Raw genomic sequence first — 19,398 nt, forward strand, 5'->3', positions numbered from 1 at the left:
GTTTGTTTGCAGAGTACACGTATCAGGTGAACATAAGTAGCCTCAACAACTTCGACGGCATCTTGTACATGACCCTTGAGGGAACCAACGCCACTATCGGACCCACTGCCCTTATGAAGTGCGTATCATCATCGTTATCCTCCTCCTCCTCCTCGTCATCCTTCTCATCATCATCATCATCATCATCATCATCATCATCATCATCATCATCATCATCATCATCATCATCAACATCAGCATCATCATCATCATCATCATCATCATCATCATCATCATCATCATCATCATCATCATCATCAACAACATCAACATCAACGTCATCATCATAAAAAACTACATCATCATCATCATCTAAATAATGTGTGCGACATGTACCTTGCTATATGAGCCTCTCTCTAGGGAAACATGGCTTAATGCCTGTGCGTAAAGTGTCGTCCCAGATAAGTCACTGTGCAGTCCACATGGCTTAATGCCTGTGCGTAAAGTGTCGTCCAAGATGAGTCACTGTGCAGTCCACATGGCTTAATGCCTGTGCGTAAAGTGTCGTCCCAGATAAGTCACTATGCAGTCCACACAGGCTGATCATGGGCGACCCTTTCCGTCTTATGAAATTTTTCGTTTCAAGGGAGTCTCTTTTGAAAATCGAGTTAAGGAGGAACGTGCGTCTCTAATTTGTCTGTGCGGACTGCGCATGCTAATATGTGGTGGCGCTTTACGCACATGCATAAAGTTTCCTTCTTCCCAGAGCGAGGTGAATACAATGGTGTATATTGCACGTTACCTATTAGTAGTAGGCCGACACATTCGACTATTAGAGCTATAGTTGGAGGTTTCTGATGCATGAGTTATTATTGGTTTATACATTCTAACTATTTGACAATACACTGAGATCACATGTTATATCATTTGCCATGACTAAAAATGCCTGTGCATTTTAAATTGACCCTCGTTCTGTGAAAACATGGCTTAATGCATGTGCGTTAAGTGTCGTGATAAATTAGCATGTGCACTGCGCACAGGCTAATCAGGGATGTCAGTTTCCACTCATTATCGTTTAAAAGAAGATTCTTACCGAAAAAACAGTAAAGGCGAAAAGTGTCGTCCCTGATTAGCCTGTGTGGACTGCACACGTAAATCTGGGACGGCACTTTACGCACATGCATTAAGACCCGTTTTCTCAGAGCGAGGCTCAATTATTTTCTGCTTGTAGAAACAACCTGGTGCACCTCGGCAAGGACACCCTGGCCCTGCGTTACCACAGCCGCGTCAACGTGGGTTCTCCCACCCATCTGACCCTGCGGTACGAGAAGATAACCACGCCCTTCATTAGCTCCTCATACCCGGATGATTGGCACCTGCTTGGCGTCACCTTATGGCAGGCGGACGAGAGTCGCAAGTGAGTTCAGAGTTTATGAACCGCGTTATGGGAAAACTGGTTTTAATTCATGTGCATAAAGTGTCGTCCCAGATAAGCATGAGCAGTCTGCAAAGGTACGGCAATTTCCGCTGTTATGGATTTTTTCGGTTAAGGAAAGTCTCTACTTAACGAAAATACAGTCTCGATATGAAATACTGGCAACCGGATGAGAATTTCGTACTTCTCAGAGCAATCCGTAACCGTTTTCGACGATATATTATTTATTAACCGTTTATTGAATATTGTCTTCCAATCTTCAGGTACTCGTTTTGCAACACGTACCATGCCGAGATCGACAACCACAACTCTACAACGTTCTCTGTCCGCGGGGTCACGTGCTAGAGTCACGGGCTAGAGTCACGTGCCGAACTGAATGACCGCTCTTTGAGAAAAGTCATGCGTTTATGACGTTGACTATTCAATAAACTACTTTAACCCATGATATGTGTTAAATATTACAGTTATGCCTAAAATATTTTCAAGAAAAACACACATCGTCAATCTTAATATACATTTTATTTCTGATCGTCATGCATTTGAGACGGTGCATACAAAAGTGTTTGGAAAAATGTTTACATGTACGTTTTAAAATCATCTTTTTGTATTAGGTTTGATCCGGTGATACTTCAGCAGTAAATAAGCATTAGCAGTGTGAACGTTACATTTTTGGTTCATAATAAAACATCTGAAAATAAAAATGGCCGCTGATGAAGACCGCGAGGTCGAAAGCTTCGGCAAAAAATAAATATAGCGTTTTTGTTTAAATACAACAATGCTAATAGAGACTTTGTTTTATATACTAATCAGTTACGACACATTCCACTTTTATGGATTTTTTCATTTAAAGGAAGTCTCTTAAAAACGAAAATCCAGTCTAGGCGGAAAAGCGTCTTCCCTGATTAGCCTGCATGTATCAGTTGAATAAATCGTTGTTACTTTTATTAACATTAACGCATTGGGAAAAATACCATTTTTTACATTCCATCAAGTCAGCAACTCTCGAGGAATTATATAACTTTACACACTTATTTTAAGTGTCATAATATAAAAAAACTTGTAAACGCTTATAAATTGTTTAATCGTTTTTTATTTGGTTCAGACTGTTTTTCAGTAGTGTATTAAATCATAACATAGTCAGGAAATACATTCTAAGAGTAACTGAAAGACAGTAAAAATCTTGCGTATTTTAATTACCTTATATTACGTGTAATAGATCACACGCGAGTACATAGTTTTTTTAATAATTATGATATACATATCATATAATAACAATTATATTGTTTTATGTAAAAAGTGTATAGATCAAACGCAAATTAAGTTCAAATATTATGAATGACGTTTTTAACGAATCAGTGTAAACCACCACTTTAAATAAACAGTTAAAAAGCATTTTAAGATACTCGTAACAAACATGGTGCGTATTTCAGATCGTATAATCACTTCTGTGTCATGGCCATTTAATTATGAAAAATAGCCATATTTACCTTATCCGCTTTGTAACTCAGACAGTTAATATCGGATCATATTGAAAATTGCTGTATAATATAATCTCAACCAAGTTCGATAACAGACCAAATTACATGAAGCAAATCTGAAGTATAACCCGTGAATTATCAGAAATGTGCCTTAGTAAAGTTGTCTGATCTCCTTGCTGCTTAATAACTCATACAGTTTAAATCATGAAACTTGGTAATAATGTTGATTTGCTTAATAGCTCAACCAAGTTCGCTAACTAGCTTGATAAAAAACTTCTTAATTTTGGCCTTTGAATGATAAAATAGCCAAATTCACCTTGACCGATCTCCAAATAGTTTACATCTAATCATAATGAATCTTGGTGGTAATGTTTGTGGTATCTAAAACTAGACGGTAGTGTTCCGTCAATAACTTTGGTTTGCATTTTTTTTGTCTTGAGGACATTTGGATTTTTCATGTTTGATTTGAAACCCAGTTTGGATATTCATTTTGGACAAGTTGGATAAAGTTCAAATAATATTTGCGGTGTACAAAAAAGCAACTTCTGGTCACATACTTCAGTTTGATTGGAAGTATAACGTTAAAATTGTGTGTATAAGTATTCGCAGTTCAGTTTCCGATTATGTTTGCATCAGTCTATCATATCTTAACAATAAACTGTTGAGTTTTCGATGATGATAGCTACATTCTCTAAATCAAACGAAGACTAACTTACGTTGCTTAATAAGTGATATTAAATAAAAATTATGAAGATCTGTGCATATTATTGCACATCCTTTTGAAAGTGGGAAAGCAGACTTGGTAAAACAATTGGATTTTTTTTGTGGCCTTATTTATTAATATGTTTTAACCCCGAAAGAAAGTCGTGACAAGATTTCAACATGCGTTGTCTGCACGTGACACATCTGACAGAAAGCCGTGACACGCTTTCAACATGCACTGAACCCCGTGAAATGTCAGCTTTATAAACCAAAGGATTGCTGAGAGTTGGAAGGCGCTGTCGATTGTCTTCAGGTGCACAATTTGATCACTGTTACTGCAAAAACTTATCCACATTTACCTGTCGAAAGCACAAACTCATGCAAATGGTACCATTAAAGCAAAAAATAATTGATTTTGACTTACTTTGTTATTATTTCTTACTCTCTATCCACCATATTGGCAAACTGTCGTAATATTGCCGACTTTAAGTGTCGCTTTCGGTTAGGTCGTAGTACACCAATCTTTTGCACATCAAGATGTTTGATGTAGCCTAAGTCGACAACGATGTCGAACAGATGTCGAATATTTACACTGTTCCAAAATTAAACATAACAATGTCAGCAAGAATAGTGTGTTGAAACATCGTCGTGTTTTTTTAGGTTGCATGCAAAGGATAACGTCTGTAGGCTGTCATTTAGGTAAATGTAATGTGTTTTTGAAGTGTATTCATCGTTTCCTTAATTGGTAACGAACGACGTATGTTTAGTGAAGCGCACGGAATCTCTGCGCAGAACTGCGATTGTGTTTATGAAGAGGTGCATACGGACTCTCAGAGCTGTCATAGCTAATATTATCAAAGGCTCTGGGAGTCCGTTAATATGGATTAAATTCGAGCGCCGTTCTGTTACCATTTTATTATGAACGAATAGGTTGTCCCAGAATTTGTGTGCTTAAAGTTACTGCAATATACATTAAGTGACGTATATCTAAGCTAAACAAAACAATAGTTTCGTAAAGAAAAATTAAAATTCGTAGTCATTCGTTCATTTCACAAAAAGAGTAATATTATTCATTTTTATCTGCAGTTCAATTTGTCCGTCGATAACTATGAGTAACTGCTTAAATCGCTAATGTCAACATTTAAGTAACAATTATGTACATTAAAAACCCACATGAGTAAAATGTTGATATTCCAGATTTAAACAGTGTCATTCTTTTTCATTTCCAAGAATTAGAAAATTGAGATTGTTTTATGGCACTCGAGTTCCCATCTGTGTCGAAAAAGGCATTATTTTATCACTATTGATAATAACAAGCTACCATCATTTGTCTAAAGGGAAGCAAATCTGCGTGAACAATAAAGACGGTTAAAGGGAGGTAATGGCTTGGCGATATCCGCCGTCAGCATAGTAGTAAGATCTTGCTTTGTTGGACATATCAGCAACATTGGTAATAGTTATATTCGTCAATTAACAATAAGTTACTACTATTCCGCGCTTCCAATGAACCATTCCGCGCTATCAATTGGTCATTAAAAAACTCTTTTTCAATATCTTATTCGTAAAACATGTACTTCCGTCACAACGCACTCCAAAATCTGTTTTGCAGATGTCCGTCATGGCCTTCCATAGATATTTTGTATACTCATCTTTATTTGTTTTACGTGTTTTTGCTTGTTTGAATACGATGTTTACTTTCATTTCGGAAGATATATTATACGGTTTTTATTGGAAAGTACCATACCTTTGAACAAGTTCCTTTCAATAACCTGACAATGAAATGACAGCGTGAATTGTAGAACAATAAAAATTACGATTTTATAATGCAGGTGCGTAAAGTGTCGTCTCAGATAAGCCTGTGCAGTCCGCACAGGCTAATCAGGGACGACACTTTCCGCCTAAATTGGATTTATGCTAAGAAGAGTCTTCATTTAAACTAAAGATATCATAAAAGCGGAAAGTGTCGTTCCTGATTAGCCTGTCCGGACTGCACGGGCTAACATGGGACGACACTTTACGAACATGCATTATGCCCAGTTTACTCACAACGCGACTCATTTTTATTATAACATTTTGTGTTGCTTTCTGGAAAACTATAAGTCTGTTTAGTTCGCTCAGGCTTATCGGGGACGACACTTTCCGCCTTCACAGGATTTGAGCTAAGAAGATACTTCCTTTGAACGAGAAATAACACCTAAGCGGAAAATGTCGTCCCTGATTAGCATGTGCAGACTGCACAGACTTATCTGGGACGACGCGTTACGCTCGTGCATTTAGAACATTTTTCCGAGAAAGCGGCTCACGTTTAAAATACACTGTCAATCTTATAGACCACAACGCTCTGGTGCAGGCACATTATAGCGTTGCCTTCCAAAGTTCCCGGTTTCGTATCCCAGTGAAAGCATTATTTTATAAAACAGTGTCGGTTTATTTTAAAGTTATTTAAGATTATTCTAAAAAACATACATTGGACGGTAAAAACATTTAACGAAATTAAAAAAAATATATATATATATAAATATATATATATATATATATATATATATATATATATATATATATATATATATATATATATATATATGAGCAAGTGCAGTGGTGTAACATTCCCTCGTGTTATTGATATAAGGGTTTCATTCATAAAAAAACAATACATCAATTTTGGGACTAAAAACTAAAGTTTAATTTAATCTTATGTTTTCCCCCGAAGTAATGACACCTCTATTTTATATAGTTTTACTATATACAATATTTCAACAACAATTGTGTTACAACAACATCAAGAGTGTTTTAATAAGGTCAATATTTGTTATTATATACATCGCATGCATCTGCCATCATATGTTCAGCATGAAGTGCACGCCTACAGTTGCTATCGTTACACCCCAGCATCGCCGCACCAAAACGCATACAATTATTATTACCCACACCAACCAAAGTCCAGGTGATCAAAATCACTGATAAATGATTATTTGTGCGAAAAATACAGCTACTGTGGACGCAGTCGTATTGTTGTACGGGAGAACACTACATTGATTATTGGTTCGCAATTAACAACCAAGTACCAGATGCCTCGATGTACGGTTTTTAGAATTGGATCATCATTATTGGCAACAACGTGTGCGAAATAATTATCATCGAACTAAGGTAGAATTGCATGTTCTTTAAAAATCATAGTATGACTATTTTTGCCATAGTAATGATTTTAAAATTATGTTTGGCTTATATACTTGAATATTAACAGCAAGCTTTCGTCTTTGCGGACATACGAGCTACTGTTCTGGTCGCTGGCGCGATTATTCCCGATATCGTCTGCTACAGTAGCATCGATCGGGAGATTCTGCCTCGCTTTCAAAACGAGGGTGATTTATGCACAGCTGTACTTCCCTTTGGAAACGAATATATGAATTGGTAACAACAGTAATAGATTAACTGGAAATTAAATGCCCTCGCTTTAGTGAGAATTTTCAAAGTAAACAGGTTATTTCCTTAGAAATGGCCAGGAAAAGAGCACGTGTGCAATAAACGTGGAATAGTTGTGTTAGTGATGTAAAACGCCGGGTATTCTCAAACCGTGGAAAATAGTGCTAACTGAAGTAATCGTGTACGGATAAATACGAAAGTTATCGGTAAGTAGTTCGGCTAAATCATATTTAGCATTGTTTCATTTTCGTTCTGAACATTGCATAATAAAGTAAAACGATGAATTTTCTATATAGAAAAGTGAAATCACGAGTTATATGCTTGGAACGGAAAATCAATAGACCGTGTGCCGAAAACTGGGATTGCCTGGAAGTATGTTCTGTTGGCACAGCAGATTTCACAGTCATGAATGAACGTATTTCGTGTGTGCTGTTATTGTGTATGATAGCGACACGAAGTCAGAAATTCAACGTAGACAACAACCAGTGTTTGGTTTAGTTATCTGGGTTAGTTATGTTGTTGAAGTCGAGATGGGGGAGGGTAATGTAATAACCCATGTAGAGTCTAGATCGCCTTTGCGCGTGCCTAGGTTTTTCCAGAACAGATCGCGAGCTGATTAAATCGTTTGTATGTACATAAGTGATTATCAATGTCTGATGCCGTAAATCCGATTAAAAATCGGACAATTAATCACGACAGACCATCACAGAAACGGGCCTATCATATTCATTTTGTAAACATCAAATCCGGTAGAAATTGCGGACAAACGGGCCGCCAATATCTAGGTAAGAAATTCCCCAAATACCCACCGGGGCATAATAATACAGCCAAAGGGTGGAGACTCTCAGTGTGGGGATGCAACGTGCGATATGAAAAATTCATAATATCCGCGCTCTGTGAAAAATGTGTTTAATTCATGTGCGTAAAGTGACGCCCCAGATTAGCCTGTGCAGTCCGTACAGGCTTATCAGGTAAACACTTTCCACATACACTGAATTTTTGCTAAGAATAGACTTCCTTAACCCGTAAAATATAAAAGCGGAAAGTGTCGTCCCTGATTTGCCTTGGCGGACTGCACAGGCTTATCTGAGACGACACCTCACGCATATGCATTTAACCCCTTTTTCACAGAGCATGGTCCACATGCATTATCAAAATAGAACAGAGGTGTGTTTTGTATACCAACGATATCGCACTCTTCTCCTGAAGAAACAAAGCGGGTTAAATGGATTGAGTTTTGTTACGTAAAATAGTTTAACGAGGGGATCTTTTATTACTCGGTCTGAACAGCTGCGTCGATCAATCAATGTGAACTATTATAAAGGTTAATTTGAGCCACGTTCTCGGAAAACGGGATTAATTTAAATGTCCACACAGGAAGATCAGTGACAAATCTTTACGTTTTTGTGGTATTTTTAGTTAAAGGGAAGTCACTTCTTTGCAAAAATCAAGTTTTTCCGGAAAGTGTCGTCCCTGATTAGCCTGTGTGGACCGTACAGGTCAATCTGGGACGACCATAGCTGGACGTAAATGCATAAAGCTCCGCCTTAACAGAGCGAGACTCATTTCATCTCTGTTGAACCATCAGTATATGTGTGATTAATATTTGTAAGTTTTTGACAATGATTTATACTTATTAATTACTCTTGATAGGGTTTATTGTTTATTTTTTATAAAATTAATTTGGCAATATCAAATATCAAAGACCCGAACAATTGTTTTTACGATGTTGATAAGGGACGAGGGATGGGGTTGATCTTTAAAAAAAAAACAAAGCAATCCATGGGAATGTAGATTGCTTCAGTCATTTAAACACGGTGTCTATGAGACATATTTTAGCCCGTGAAAACACCATTTTTAGCCTCGATCTTGGGAAGCGGGGCCTAATCCATGTGCTGAAAAAATCGTCGCAGATATGCCTGCAAGCAGCATAGTCCGCACATTCTATTCAGGGACAAAACTTTCCGTTGTTGTTGAACAGTTTGTAGTAAAAAATTTCTTCTTCACGAAAATCCCGTCTTGGCGAAAAAATGTCGTCTGAGATTAGCATTTTCGGACTGCACTGGTTAACCTGGGACGATATTTTACGCCCATCCATAGACCATAAGCTCTGTTTATGTCAGAGACTCAAAGTTAGAACAGTGTATGAAATGTAAAGGTAGGCGAAGCCTGTTTCTTTTTTCATCTTGCCAATTTACATTCTTATGGGCAGTCTTCAGTCTTTCAGAAAGATCAAAATGACAAGATCTGTAAACAAAGAGCATAGTAAGACAACTATGGCAAGCTGTTCGACGCATAATCCCAAGAAACTAGGGTTTTACTGAGAACCTAGTTTCTCGCATGAAGATTGCACATGGCTTCCAAAACCCAAGTTTGTATTCGATATAATAGGTTTTCACCAGAACCCAAGTTATCATAAAATGTGCATCAAACAGCGATAGCCTATTTTCTCATTTGAAAACCAAGGTTTCGACAGACGTTAAATAATCTGACGAGAACTGAAGCGTAATTCTCATGAGAACCTCAGTTCCCAGAATTACGCGTCGGACGGCGTAAACTTGACATAAATTCAAAAACCTGTGATCTCATTGAAAACCTTAGTTTACGCTCGAGAACCCGTGTTCTCGGCGAGACGACGCACATAGACACATAAAACTTCGGTTCTCATGAGAACCAAAGTTATTATTTCAGAACCCCGGTTTTCAGTCAGACATTTAAACGAATGTTTATAAAAAAACACACATTTTCATGAAAACCTAGGTTTAAATCTAGAACTTAAGTTATCAGATAATAAAGCCAAACAATTTGCGAGAACCAAAGTTCTCGTTTGATAATAAAGGTTTTCACAAGAACCTAGGTTCTCGACAGCTTTTCGCGTCGCTCTCTCTGATATCCTTAGTTTTCACGAGAACACACGATTTCATTTGGGATCATATGAGAACATAGGTTCTCATTCATAGAAACCTAACTTCTCAGTAAAAACCAAGTTTCTTGGGATTATGCGTCGAACCGCTTGCCATAGACCACTAAGTAATATAGTAATGATGAATTTAATGTTAGACGCAAATGTCTTTCTCTCCAGCTCTCTTCACATACGACCTAATGAAAGATACAGCAAGATATATATCGATCTGTCAGTATATACAGTTATTCATAGATAATTTGGTAATGTTTTACCGTTTGTCAACAATGAAACAATTTTGAACAAGATATTTCAAATAAATATATTGTTTATTTGCTCAGATGGCGGTAGGTTGGACCAGCTACGAAATAAGTATAAGATGACACTTCTTCTTGAAAATCTTGTTAATAAAGATATTTTTTTATAAGAACAACAACAACAACAACAACAGCAACAACAACAACAACAACAATAATAATAATAATAATAATAATAATAATAATAATAATAATTATAATAATAATAATAATAATAATAACAGAAGGCCTATTTCTTGAGTTGTAAGGTTTCTCTTTATAACCTAAAGCTTTTGTGTTGTTTCTGTCTATTGATATTGAGGAAAAGAAATATCATATCATTTATATTCAGCATGGTGGTCATGGAAACGCTTATTGGAGTTTCACAAATTATTAATCAAACATATCTGCGTATAATCAGACCATAAATATGGTATGCACTAGGCAAAGGCTCCAGTGTATAATACTCTTTACTTTTATTTTCTTTGATCTCTTAGAATTTTTATATATACACATGTATATACATTTATACTTGATTTTATTAAACCATACCATGCATGTACACATATTTATCATTTTGCAACCAAACTAAAACGATAGAAACAATATAACTGTTGTTTTACTATATTTAATAGATTGCCCTTTAATATATAAGTTAAATAAATAAAATTATGTAAACGGGCATATTTCAAACCCTTCGTGAACGCAGCCGTTCGATAATATTTGCAATTTTTCGATAAAATTCAAACCTTTTTTAAAAACTGGAACACCATGCATTTCTAACCTAAAGTAATACTATCCTACCATAATTCAAATTTTCCAAGAATATGTGTGTGCACATATTTTGTTAATTCAAACTTTTAATGATTTATTTATATAAGTTTGCAAAAAATGGATGTGCCCGTAACTTAATTAATTCGCCGTGTTTCAAACTATGAGTTTCCAATACATGAACAAAATATTTGTCTTTATTAAGCATTAAAAAACAATATATATATATGTACCGTGCTCTGTGAAGGGGTTTTTACGCATGTGCGTAAAGTGTCGTCCAAGATTACCCTGTTCAGTCCGCACAAGCTAATAACGGACGACACTCTCCACCTAGCTAATAACGGACGACACTCTCCACCTAGCTAATAACGGACGACACTCTCCACCTAGCTAATAACGGACGACACTCTCCACCTAGCTAATAACGGACGACACTCTCCACCTAGCTAATAACGGACGACACTCTCCACCTAGCTAATAACGGACGACACTCTCCACCTAAACCAGAGTTTTGTTACGGAGAGACTTTCTTTAAACGAAAATATAATAAAAGCTAAAGTTTTCTTAGGCACCGAGCCCATACTTGAGTGTCGCGGCTGTCAAAAATCCACCGTGTTGACTAAGATCCTTCGTCTCACCCGTATGACGTATTGAGTAGACGTTTTAAGCCAACATTTTAGCGTTTCAGATGAGCAAAAACGTTAAGCATTTTACAATAACTTTTTCTGTATTCTTTATATATTTTACTAAAATGCCTAATGCACTTAAGTACAATTACTGATGTTCTTGAAATACGATTACTGATGTACTTGAATACAATTACTGATGTACTTAAGTACAATTACTGATTTACTTTAGTACAATTACTGATGTTCTTAAGTACACTTACTGATGTTATTAAGTACACTTACTAATGCACTGAAGTACACTTACTGATGAACTTTGGTACACTTACTGATGTACTTTAGTACACTTACTGATGTACTTTAGTACAATTAGAGATGTACTTGATTACAATTACTGATGTACTTTAGTACAATTACTGATGTACGTAAGTACCATTACAGATGTACTTGTTTACACTTACTGATGTACTTTAGTGCAATTACTGATGTACTTTAGTTAAATAACTGATGTACTTAAGTATAATTATTGTTGTACTTTAGAATGTGACTACATTACAGAAATCTGAATTGCATTGTCATATCCGGGTATGTTGTTGAACACAACTGAAACGTGTATATAAATGCGAACTGATCACGCGGTAAGTCTTAATCGATGATAACTGGCCAAAGATGCGGTATGATGTATGTCTGTGATTGAATTGAAGACAGTCTGTGATTGACGTGACCATGCAAGTAGTATTTCTCGTCTCGAAGCAATTGGATGACTTAGATAAATCGTGTACGTTAACAAAGTAGGGTGGGAGTGAACATTAAATGACACTTTTATCCGACATTTTATACATTGTATTCGAATTGTCGGCTGCACGGTTTTGGACGGAGTTTCATATGCAACACGTGGCTGGCATCTTATCGACGCCATCAGGATTAAGAATCAAATCTCATGAACAACTTGCGAAAAATAACCTGACTCTCACTGCGCTGAACCTTCTGATTGTATTTTTATTAGAACACCTTTAATATCATTGTACATTTTGTCTTTGAAGTTTGTGAACGGATCAATTCGATGAGCTATCATCATACAAATTGACATACACATAGTTTCTCGACAATAGCATTTAACCCTCTAAAGTAAAATAATGTGTCATATACAATCGTGCCCTCTACCGATGTTTTATAAATATGCCGTATGATATATTGATCTTCACAGACCTGTGAATAAAATGCGTAAAAAGCGACCATGATCAGGCTTTTTCCGCCCTATGCCACGGGTCCGAAATTCGGCCCCATTCCCAATGCAAATCTGGTTGTTTTTTTCCCAATTGAAAAAAAAAATCCCAAATCAAAAAAAAAAAATTTTTTTTTTTTTTGTTTTTTGTTTTTTTACCCTTACAATATTTAAGTTGACCTGATCCGGTGTAGAAAATAGAAAGTATTGCATAATTAAATTATCTGTTGCCTTGAATTTGTTTTAAAAACTGTAAAATATGTAAATGATTATTTAAGACTTTCCTTATTTTCCTCAAAATCCGGCGCTTCGCGCGATTTTTTTCACCTCATAAAAGGCCAAGCCTTTTCACCAAATTAAGATTAAAAAACCTGCACTTATCACACATGTTCATAATATTTTGTAAAATTTTAATAATAAGTTATCCAAATAGTCGTTATTTACCAGTTAACGGCTTCTTTGAAATATAAGAAACACTATTTACATGCAATAATTTTTCCCAATTGAGCCAATTTTGCGATTATTTTTCCCAAAATGGGGGTTTTCACGACGCGAAATTCCCAAAATTCCAGTGTGGCGTTTTCCCAAAATGGAGCGGAAAAAGCCTGATGATATTAAATTCACAGCGCAATACCAAAAATAACGTGACATCGTTGGGTGCATGGCCTGTTCGTTCTTACCACGTTCATATATTATATTCATAATACTGAATGACGCGTGATTTCTCGGCCTTTCATCTCGCACTTGCCGATATGAATTCCAATGTGCTTCGATGAAATGTTGACGTATATCATTTGATCGTGTAGGCGATCGTAGGAATTCTGACACGAATACGTTTCACAGTAAAGCAATATTAATAACAGCTGTCTGTCAGCTATCATCTATTGGATACATTTCATCTTTGGCAACAAGATATAAGCCGTAACGACACATATTCATCGCCATCAACTAGATATCATGTTTATCAATCGGATTACAGGCAACTGTTCATAGTAAAAGGCTCGGCCAGGTGATTGGAACAACAAATCCGAATCGCGAGTTCAAAATCCGTCCCGGCTATGATTAACCCAGTTATGCCTAGAGCGTCTGGAAATAGGCCGTTGCAAACAGCGTCAGGGTCTGCGCTGTTTGCTTAAAGGAATTTCTGTAAGAAATGTTCTAAATATAGAAAAATAAATATACTCGACATCCCTAATTTTGGAAATAAATTGATCCATTTCAGAAGAATGGGAGAGTCCACTAGGCATAAATGAGTCAATTTCTAAGGCTGTTCTCCTCTACAACTGATCAAGTACTGTAGTTGGTAGTTACTGACATAGGTGTGTGCACAAGGTAGCTTAGAAGTAATTAATCTGCTTATCCAGAAAACTATTAACGCCCGTATCAACTAGTTGTAATCGCTGCTTTTTCGTAAACAACAACGATCATAATAATCAAAAACACCATCCTTCGGGTAACTGTTGTAGTAATCGTCACAATCCATGTATCACGATCAACTACTTAAAGCTATTCTTTATAAGCAATTATATAACACCATTGACAATTCATTTTAAGCAACATTTTATCAATGTTGACCATTTATCACTGGCATTTATCGCTTACTTTTCGTCACCGATCAGAACCATTAAAACGTATACCATACAGCAATCGCCAATTGAACACCAGTCAAAATGCATCAAACCAACTATATTCTTGAATAATTTATGATTGGTAATAATAGAAGGCCTGCTACTAGTTATCATTGCTAACCATTAAATACCTAAAACTAGTTATCATCGCTAACCATTAAAGAGCGGCAACAAGTTGTCATCTCTTACCTTAAAAGAGCGGCAATTGTTTTCATCGCTAACCATTAAAGACCAGCAACCAGCTATCATCGCTTACCATTAAAGACCAGCAACAAGTAATAATCGCAAACCATTGCAAGTTATCATTGCTAAACATTAAAGACCAGCAACAATTTATCATCGCTTACCATTAAAGACCAGCAACAAGTAATAATCGCAAACAATTGCAAGTTATCATCGCTAACCCTTAAAGACCAGCAACAAGTTATCATCGATAACCATTACAGACCATCAAAAAGTAATAATCGCAAACCATTGCAAGTTATCATTGCTAACCATTAAAGACCAGCAACAAGTTATCATCGATAAAAATTAAAGACCAGCAACAATTAATAATCGCAAACAATTGCAAGTTATCATCGCTAACCATTAAAGACCAGCAACAAGTGATCATTGCTAACCATTACAGACCAGCAACAAGTTATCATTGCTAACCATTAAAGACCCTCAACAGGTTAACATCGCTTACCATTAAAGACCAGCAACAAGTTATCGCTAACAATTTAAGACCAGCAATACGTAATAATCGTAAACCATTAAACAAGCATTGATGTGTAGTTTTGTGTTTTGGTTATCATTAAGATTAATAGCAATAGGTAGTTTGATGTCTTCTTAACCCTTAAAGCGCTGGAGCCGAATTTTAAAGGCCTTTGCAAACAGTTTGGATCCAGATGAGACGCCACAGAACGTGGCGTCTCATCTGGATCCAAACTGTTTGCTATTCTGATAGTATTCTTTGAAAAAAAATGAAGAAAATGCTTATTTTAGAAATTCAGCAGACGACATTTTAGCAGAAGACAAATTACCCAGCATGCAAAGGGTTAACTTGGATAGAGCAGATTAACGTACTATGATCATACATAGACGGGGAAGTTATGTTCGATTTAAATTCTGGTTTTGTGTATGAATGTTAATTAACTTGTTAGAAAGAAAGATGCAATATTCCATTATTAAACGTGGTATCTGTACAGCTACGTCAAACAAGGAAAAAACGAACACAAAATCTTTAGATACATCGATTTTAATGGGAATCTTCACGAAAAAAAAAAGCAACACATGCACATTTTAATATGGAACACAATAGCGATGTTGGACTTATTGAGTCTGTGCAAACTGGGCTTAAGGTATGTGCTTAAAGTGTCTACCCATTAGCCTGTGCAGTCAACACAGGCTAAGCAGGGACGGAACTTACCGCTTGTATGGTATTTCCGTGTAAATGAAGTCTCTTCCGAGTGAAAATCCTGTTTATGTGGAAAGTGTCGTCCCAGATTTGCCTGTGCGGACTGCATAGGCTAAAATAGGACGTCATTTTACTCGCGCGCGTAAAGCCCAGTTTTCACAGAAAGAGGGTCAGTTAGTTTCTACTGTGACATACGATGTCGGGTGATGACTCATCTATTGTGACATACGATGTCGGGTGATGACTTGTCTACTGTGACATACGATGTCGGGTGATGAATCGTCTACTGTGATATACGATGTCGGGTGATGACTCGTGTACTGTGACATAAGATGTCGGGTGATGAATCGTCTACTGTGACATACGATGTCGGGTGATGACTCGTGTACTGTGACATAAGATGTCGGGTGATGACTCGTCTACTGTGACATAAGATGTCGGGTGATGACTCGTCTACTGTGACATAAGATGTCGGGTGATGACTCGTCTACTGTGACATACTGACTCTACTGACTCGAGTGCACAACGTTTACAATACGTTCACAATAAATAATTCCGGTCGTTTTTTGCTAAAGCTGTTTTTAGGCCGAAGTAAAATGAGTAAAATAAACTCCATGTACTGTCAATAGAATTTGTGCCATTTTATCATGCATTTGATTGTTTTCGGTGAAAGAAGCACAAATGTGAACAATTGATGCGTTTTATTCCCACACATCTGCTTTTGTTGCTTCGTTTTCAGTGAGCTGACTGGAACGTGTTTAGTTTAATAAAACTATGATCACAGTTGAACAACAAACAAAAAACTGTTGTTTTAAAATCGATGTACTTTTTAATACGACATATTGTCATTTACTTTTGGGTGTTGAACTCGTGTACTGAATTTATCATCATCAATATGTGGGAGTGAATCCCTCAAACGTAGACCCCAGCTCTATCAATCTTCCCCACACACACCCATCAGAACACTGTGTCAGCCGATACTTTACTAGTATGATGTACACAGCGTTCCCTAAGGTATCCAAACTGATACACTGATCATGATTCTTGGTAATTTAATAGACTTCCAACACGTGCAATCGATAAAACGCGTTACATGGTGTTTTTTCCACACCGATTTGGTACAACTACTACAACAACAACTACTACTACTATTCCTACTAGAATTTTTACTACTCTTTCTTATACTACTACATCTTCTACTACGACTAATACTAATATTACTGCCGCCGCTGCTGCTCCTAATAGTGTTTTACTGCTACAAATGAAACAAACAACAACAACAACTACATACTACTACTGCTTCTACTACTACTACTACTACTACTACTACTACTACTACTACTACTACTACTACTAGTACTACTACTACTACTACTACCACTACTACTACTACTACTACTACTACTACTACTACTACTACTACTACTACCAACACTACTACTACTGCTACCACTACTCCTATTACTACAACAACAACAACAACAACAACAACAACAACAACAACTACTACTATTACTACTACTACTACTACTTCTACTATTACAACTACTACTACTACTACTACTTCTACTTCTACTACTACTACTTTTACTACTACTACTACTGCTACTACTACTACTTCTACTACTACTACAACTACTACTACTACTACTACTACTACTACTACTACTACTACTACTACTACTACTACTTCTACTATTACAACTACTACTACTACTACTACTACTTCTACTTCTATTACTACTACTTCTACTACTACTACTACTGCTACTACTACTACTTCTACTACTACTACTACTGCTACTACTACTACTTCTACTACTACTACAACTACTACTACTACTACTACTACTACTACTACTACTATTACTACTACTACTACTACTACTACTACTACTACTACTATATTACTACTACTACTACTACTACTACTACTATTACTACTACTACTACTATTACTACTACTACTACTACAACAACTACTACTACTACTTTACTACTACTACTAGACTGTTAACACTGTAGATCAGAAGATTTTTCCCATTTATATGTTTGGCGAGTTCGAAAATGGTTGCGATTGGTTGAAACACTTGGCCGCCATGGGCGGGACTTTTTTCCTGTTATTGCTATATGCTATCGTTAAACCTTGTCAACACTTAAGAAGTCACATGTTTAGTCTAATCTTCTTGCTTAGAGGATTTAAATGATATCTGGGCTGAGTTCGGAAATGATTCCTGTCCGCTGAAAAGCATGGCCGATAATTATACGGTGAGGCATTTTCCCTTATATGGCTTTAGTGAACTTTGTATCTCTAGACGTCACATTTATGGTCCAATCTTTATGAAACTTGGTCAGAACATTTGTTCTTAATAGTTCGGCTTAATTCGAAAATGGTTATGGTTATGGTTCGTCGAAACGGTCGTCGGGGGGCGGGGCATTTTCCCTTATATAGATATAACAAACCTTGGTTAACACTCTAAAAGTCACATTTTAGTCCAATTTTCATGAAACTTGGTCAGAAATCTCTAGTTGATATTTTGGCCAAGTTTTAAAATGGTTGCAGAAACATCTTAAAAGTTGCCGAGATCTGTTCAATGCCATGATGTCTGCGGTGAGCATTCGTGGGCCACTGGCCCTCTTGTTTTCCTTGCAGTGAGTTTGTTTCAATCTAAGCGAAAACGAATATTAATGTCCAAATCTATCAAGTATATATATATACACAATAGTCACCCGAATCCGGATGTCACGTGTATAGATTTACATTAACGCTTTTAATGAAGTGTTGTTAAGTGCCCTACAATTGTATTGTTATGTCCTCTTCGCTATTATTTTACGACTTTGAACCGAGTCGTAGTCCAGAATTGATTGTATAAACATTATATAATTTTAATTCACAATAACTTATATTGTAATGGAGGAGTACACAATCGACAGAGCAGACAACAAAAAGGTATTTACTATTTAGCATCACAGTAGTAACTAGTAAGGTTATAGTGAAACATTACACAGATAGTAGTCGTAAATGAAAAGTAAGGTGGATTCAAAATGGTAAAACATATAGGCCGTGCTCTGTGAAACGGGAGTTTAATGCATGTGCGTAAAGTGTCGTCCCAGATTAGGCCCTGAAGTCCGCACAGGCTAATAAGGGACGACACTGTCCGCATAAACTAGATTTTTGCTAAGAAGAGAATTTCTTGAAACGAACAATATCATTAAAGCGGAAAGTGTCTTCCCTGATTAGCATGTGCGGACTGCACAGGCTTTTATGGGACGACACTTTACGCACATGCATTAAACCCCCTTTTCACAGAACACGGACCATATATATTTATAGTTATTTTCTATATGCCTGTCCTCGATTTCTTTACATAACACATACATTTGACAATATTATTTAGGCTGGTACTGTTTGGTGATTTTAGAAGCAATCCGGATGTATTTAGCGTAGGCGAGCGATGGTAATAAGGTTTACAATATTTTGCCCTGAGCTTCTTATACATTTGACAAATAGAGCAAATAATGCTAGTCTGTTTC

The 19,398-nt window shown here is 36.5% G+C and overlaps 2 protein-coding genes across 8 annotated transcripts in view; both read left to right on the forward strand.

Moving 5' to 3' along the window:
- The window catches only part of LOC127851495 (inactive pancreatic lipase-related protein 1-like), a 116,403-nt gene that overhangs the window by 7,943 nt on the left and 89,062 nt on the right, over positions 1–19,398 (forward strand). Inside the window, exons 7-9 of one of the 7 annotated variants that reach the window (XM_052385298.1) lie at positions 13–118; positions 1,211–1,396; positions 1,678–2,163. The exons of 4 other annotated variants lie outside the window; for them this stretch is intronic. In XM_052385298.1, the coding sequence (XP_052241258.1) occupies positions 13–118; positions 1,211–1,396; positions 1,678–1,759 (374 nt within the window). In that variant the 3' untranslated portion in view covers positions 1,760–2,163. Of the gene's footprint in view, positions 1–12; positions 119–1,210; positions 1,397–1,677; positions 2,164–19,398 lie in introns of those variants that run through there. 2 more of the 7 variants (XM_052385301.1, XM_052385297.1) reach the window with 2 other exon arrangements.
- The window catches only part of LOC127851499 (regulator of G-protein signaling 20-like), a 141,785-nt gene continuing 141,085 nt past the window's right edge, over positions 18,699–19,398 (forward strand). The window contains exon 1 of the mRNA XM_052385310.1: positions 18,699–18,814. The gene's annotated coding sequence lies outside the window, so the exon portion shown is untranslated. The remainder of the gene's footprint in view (positions 18,815–19,398) is intronic.

Source organism: Dreissena polymorpha, chromosome 11, assembly GCF_020536995.1.
Source record: "Dreissena polymorpha isolate Duluth1 chromosome 11, UMN_Dpol_1.0, whole genome shotgun sequence".
Lineage (NCBI taxonomy): Eukaryota > Metazoa > Mollusca > Bivalvia > Myida > Dreissenidae > Dreissena > Dreissena polymorpha.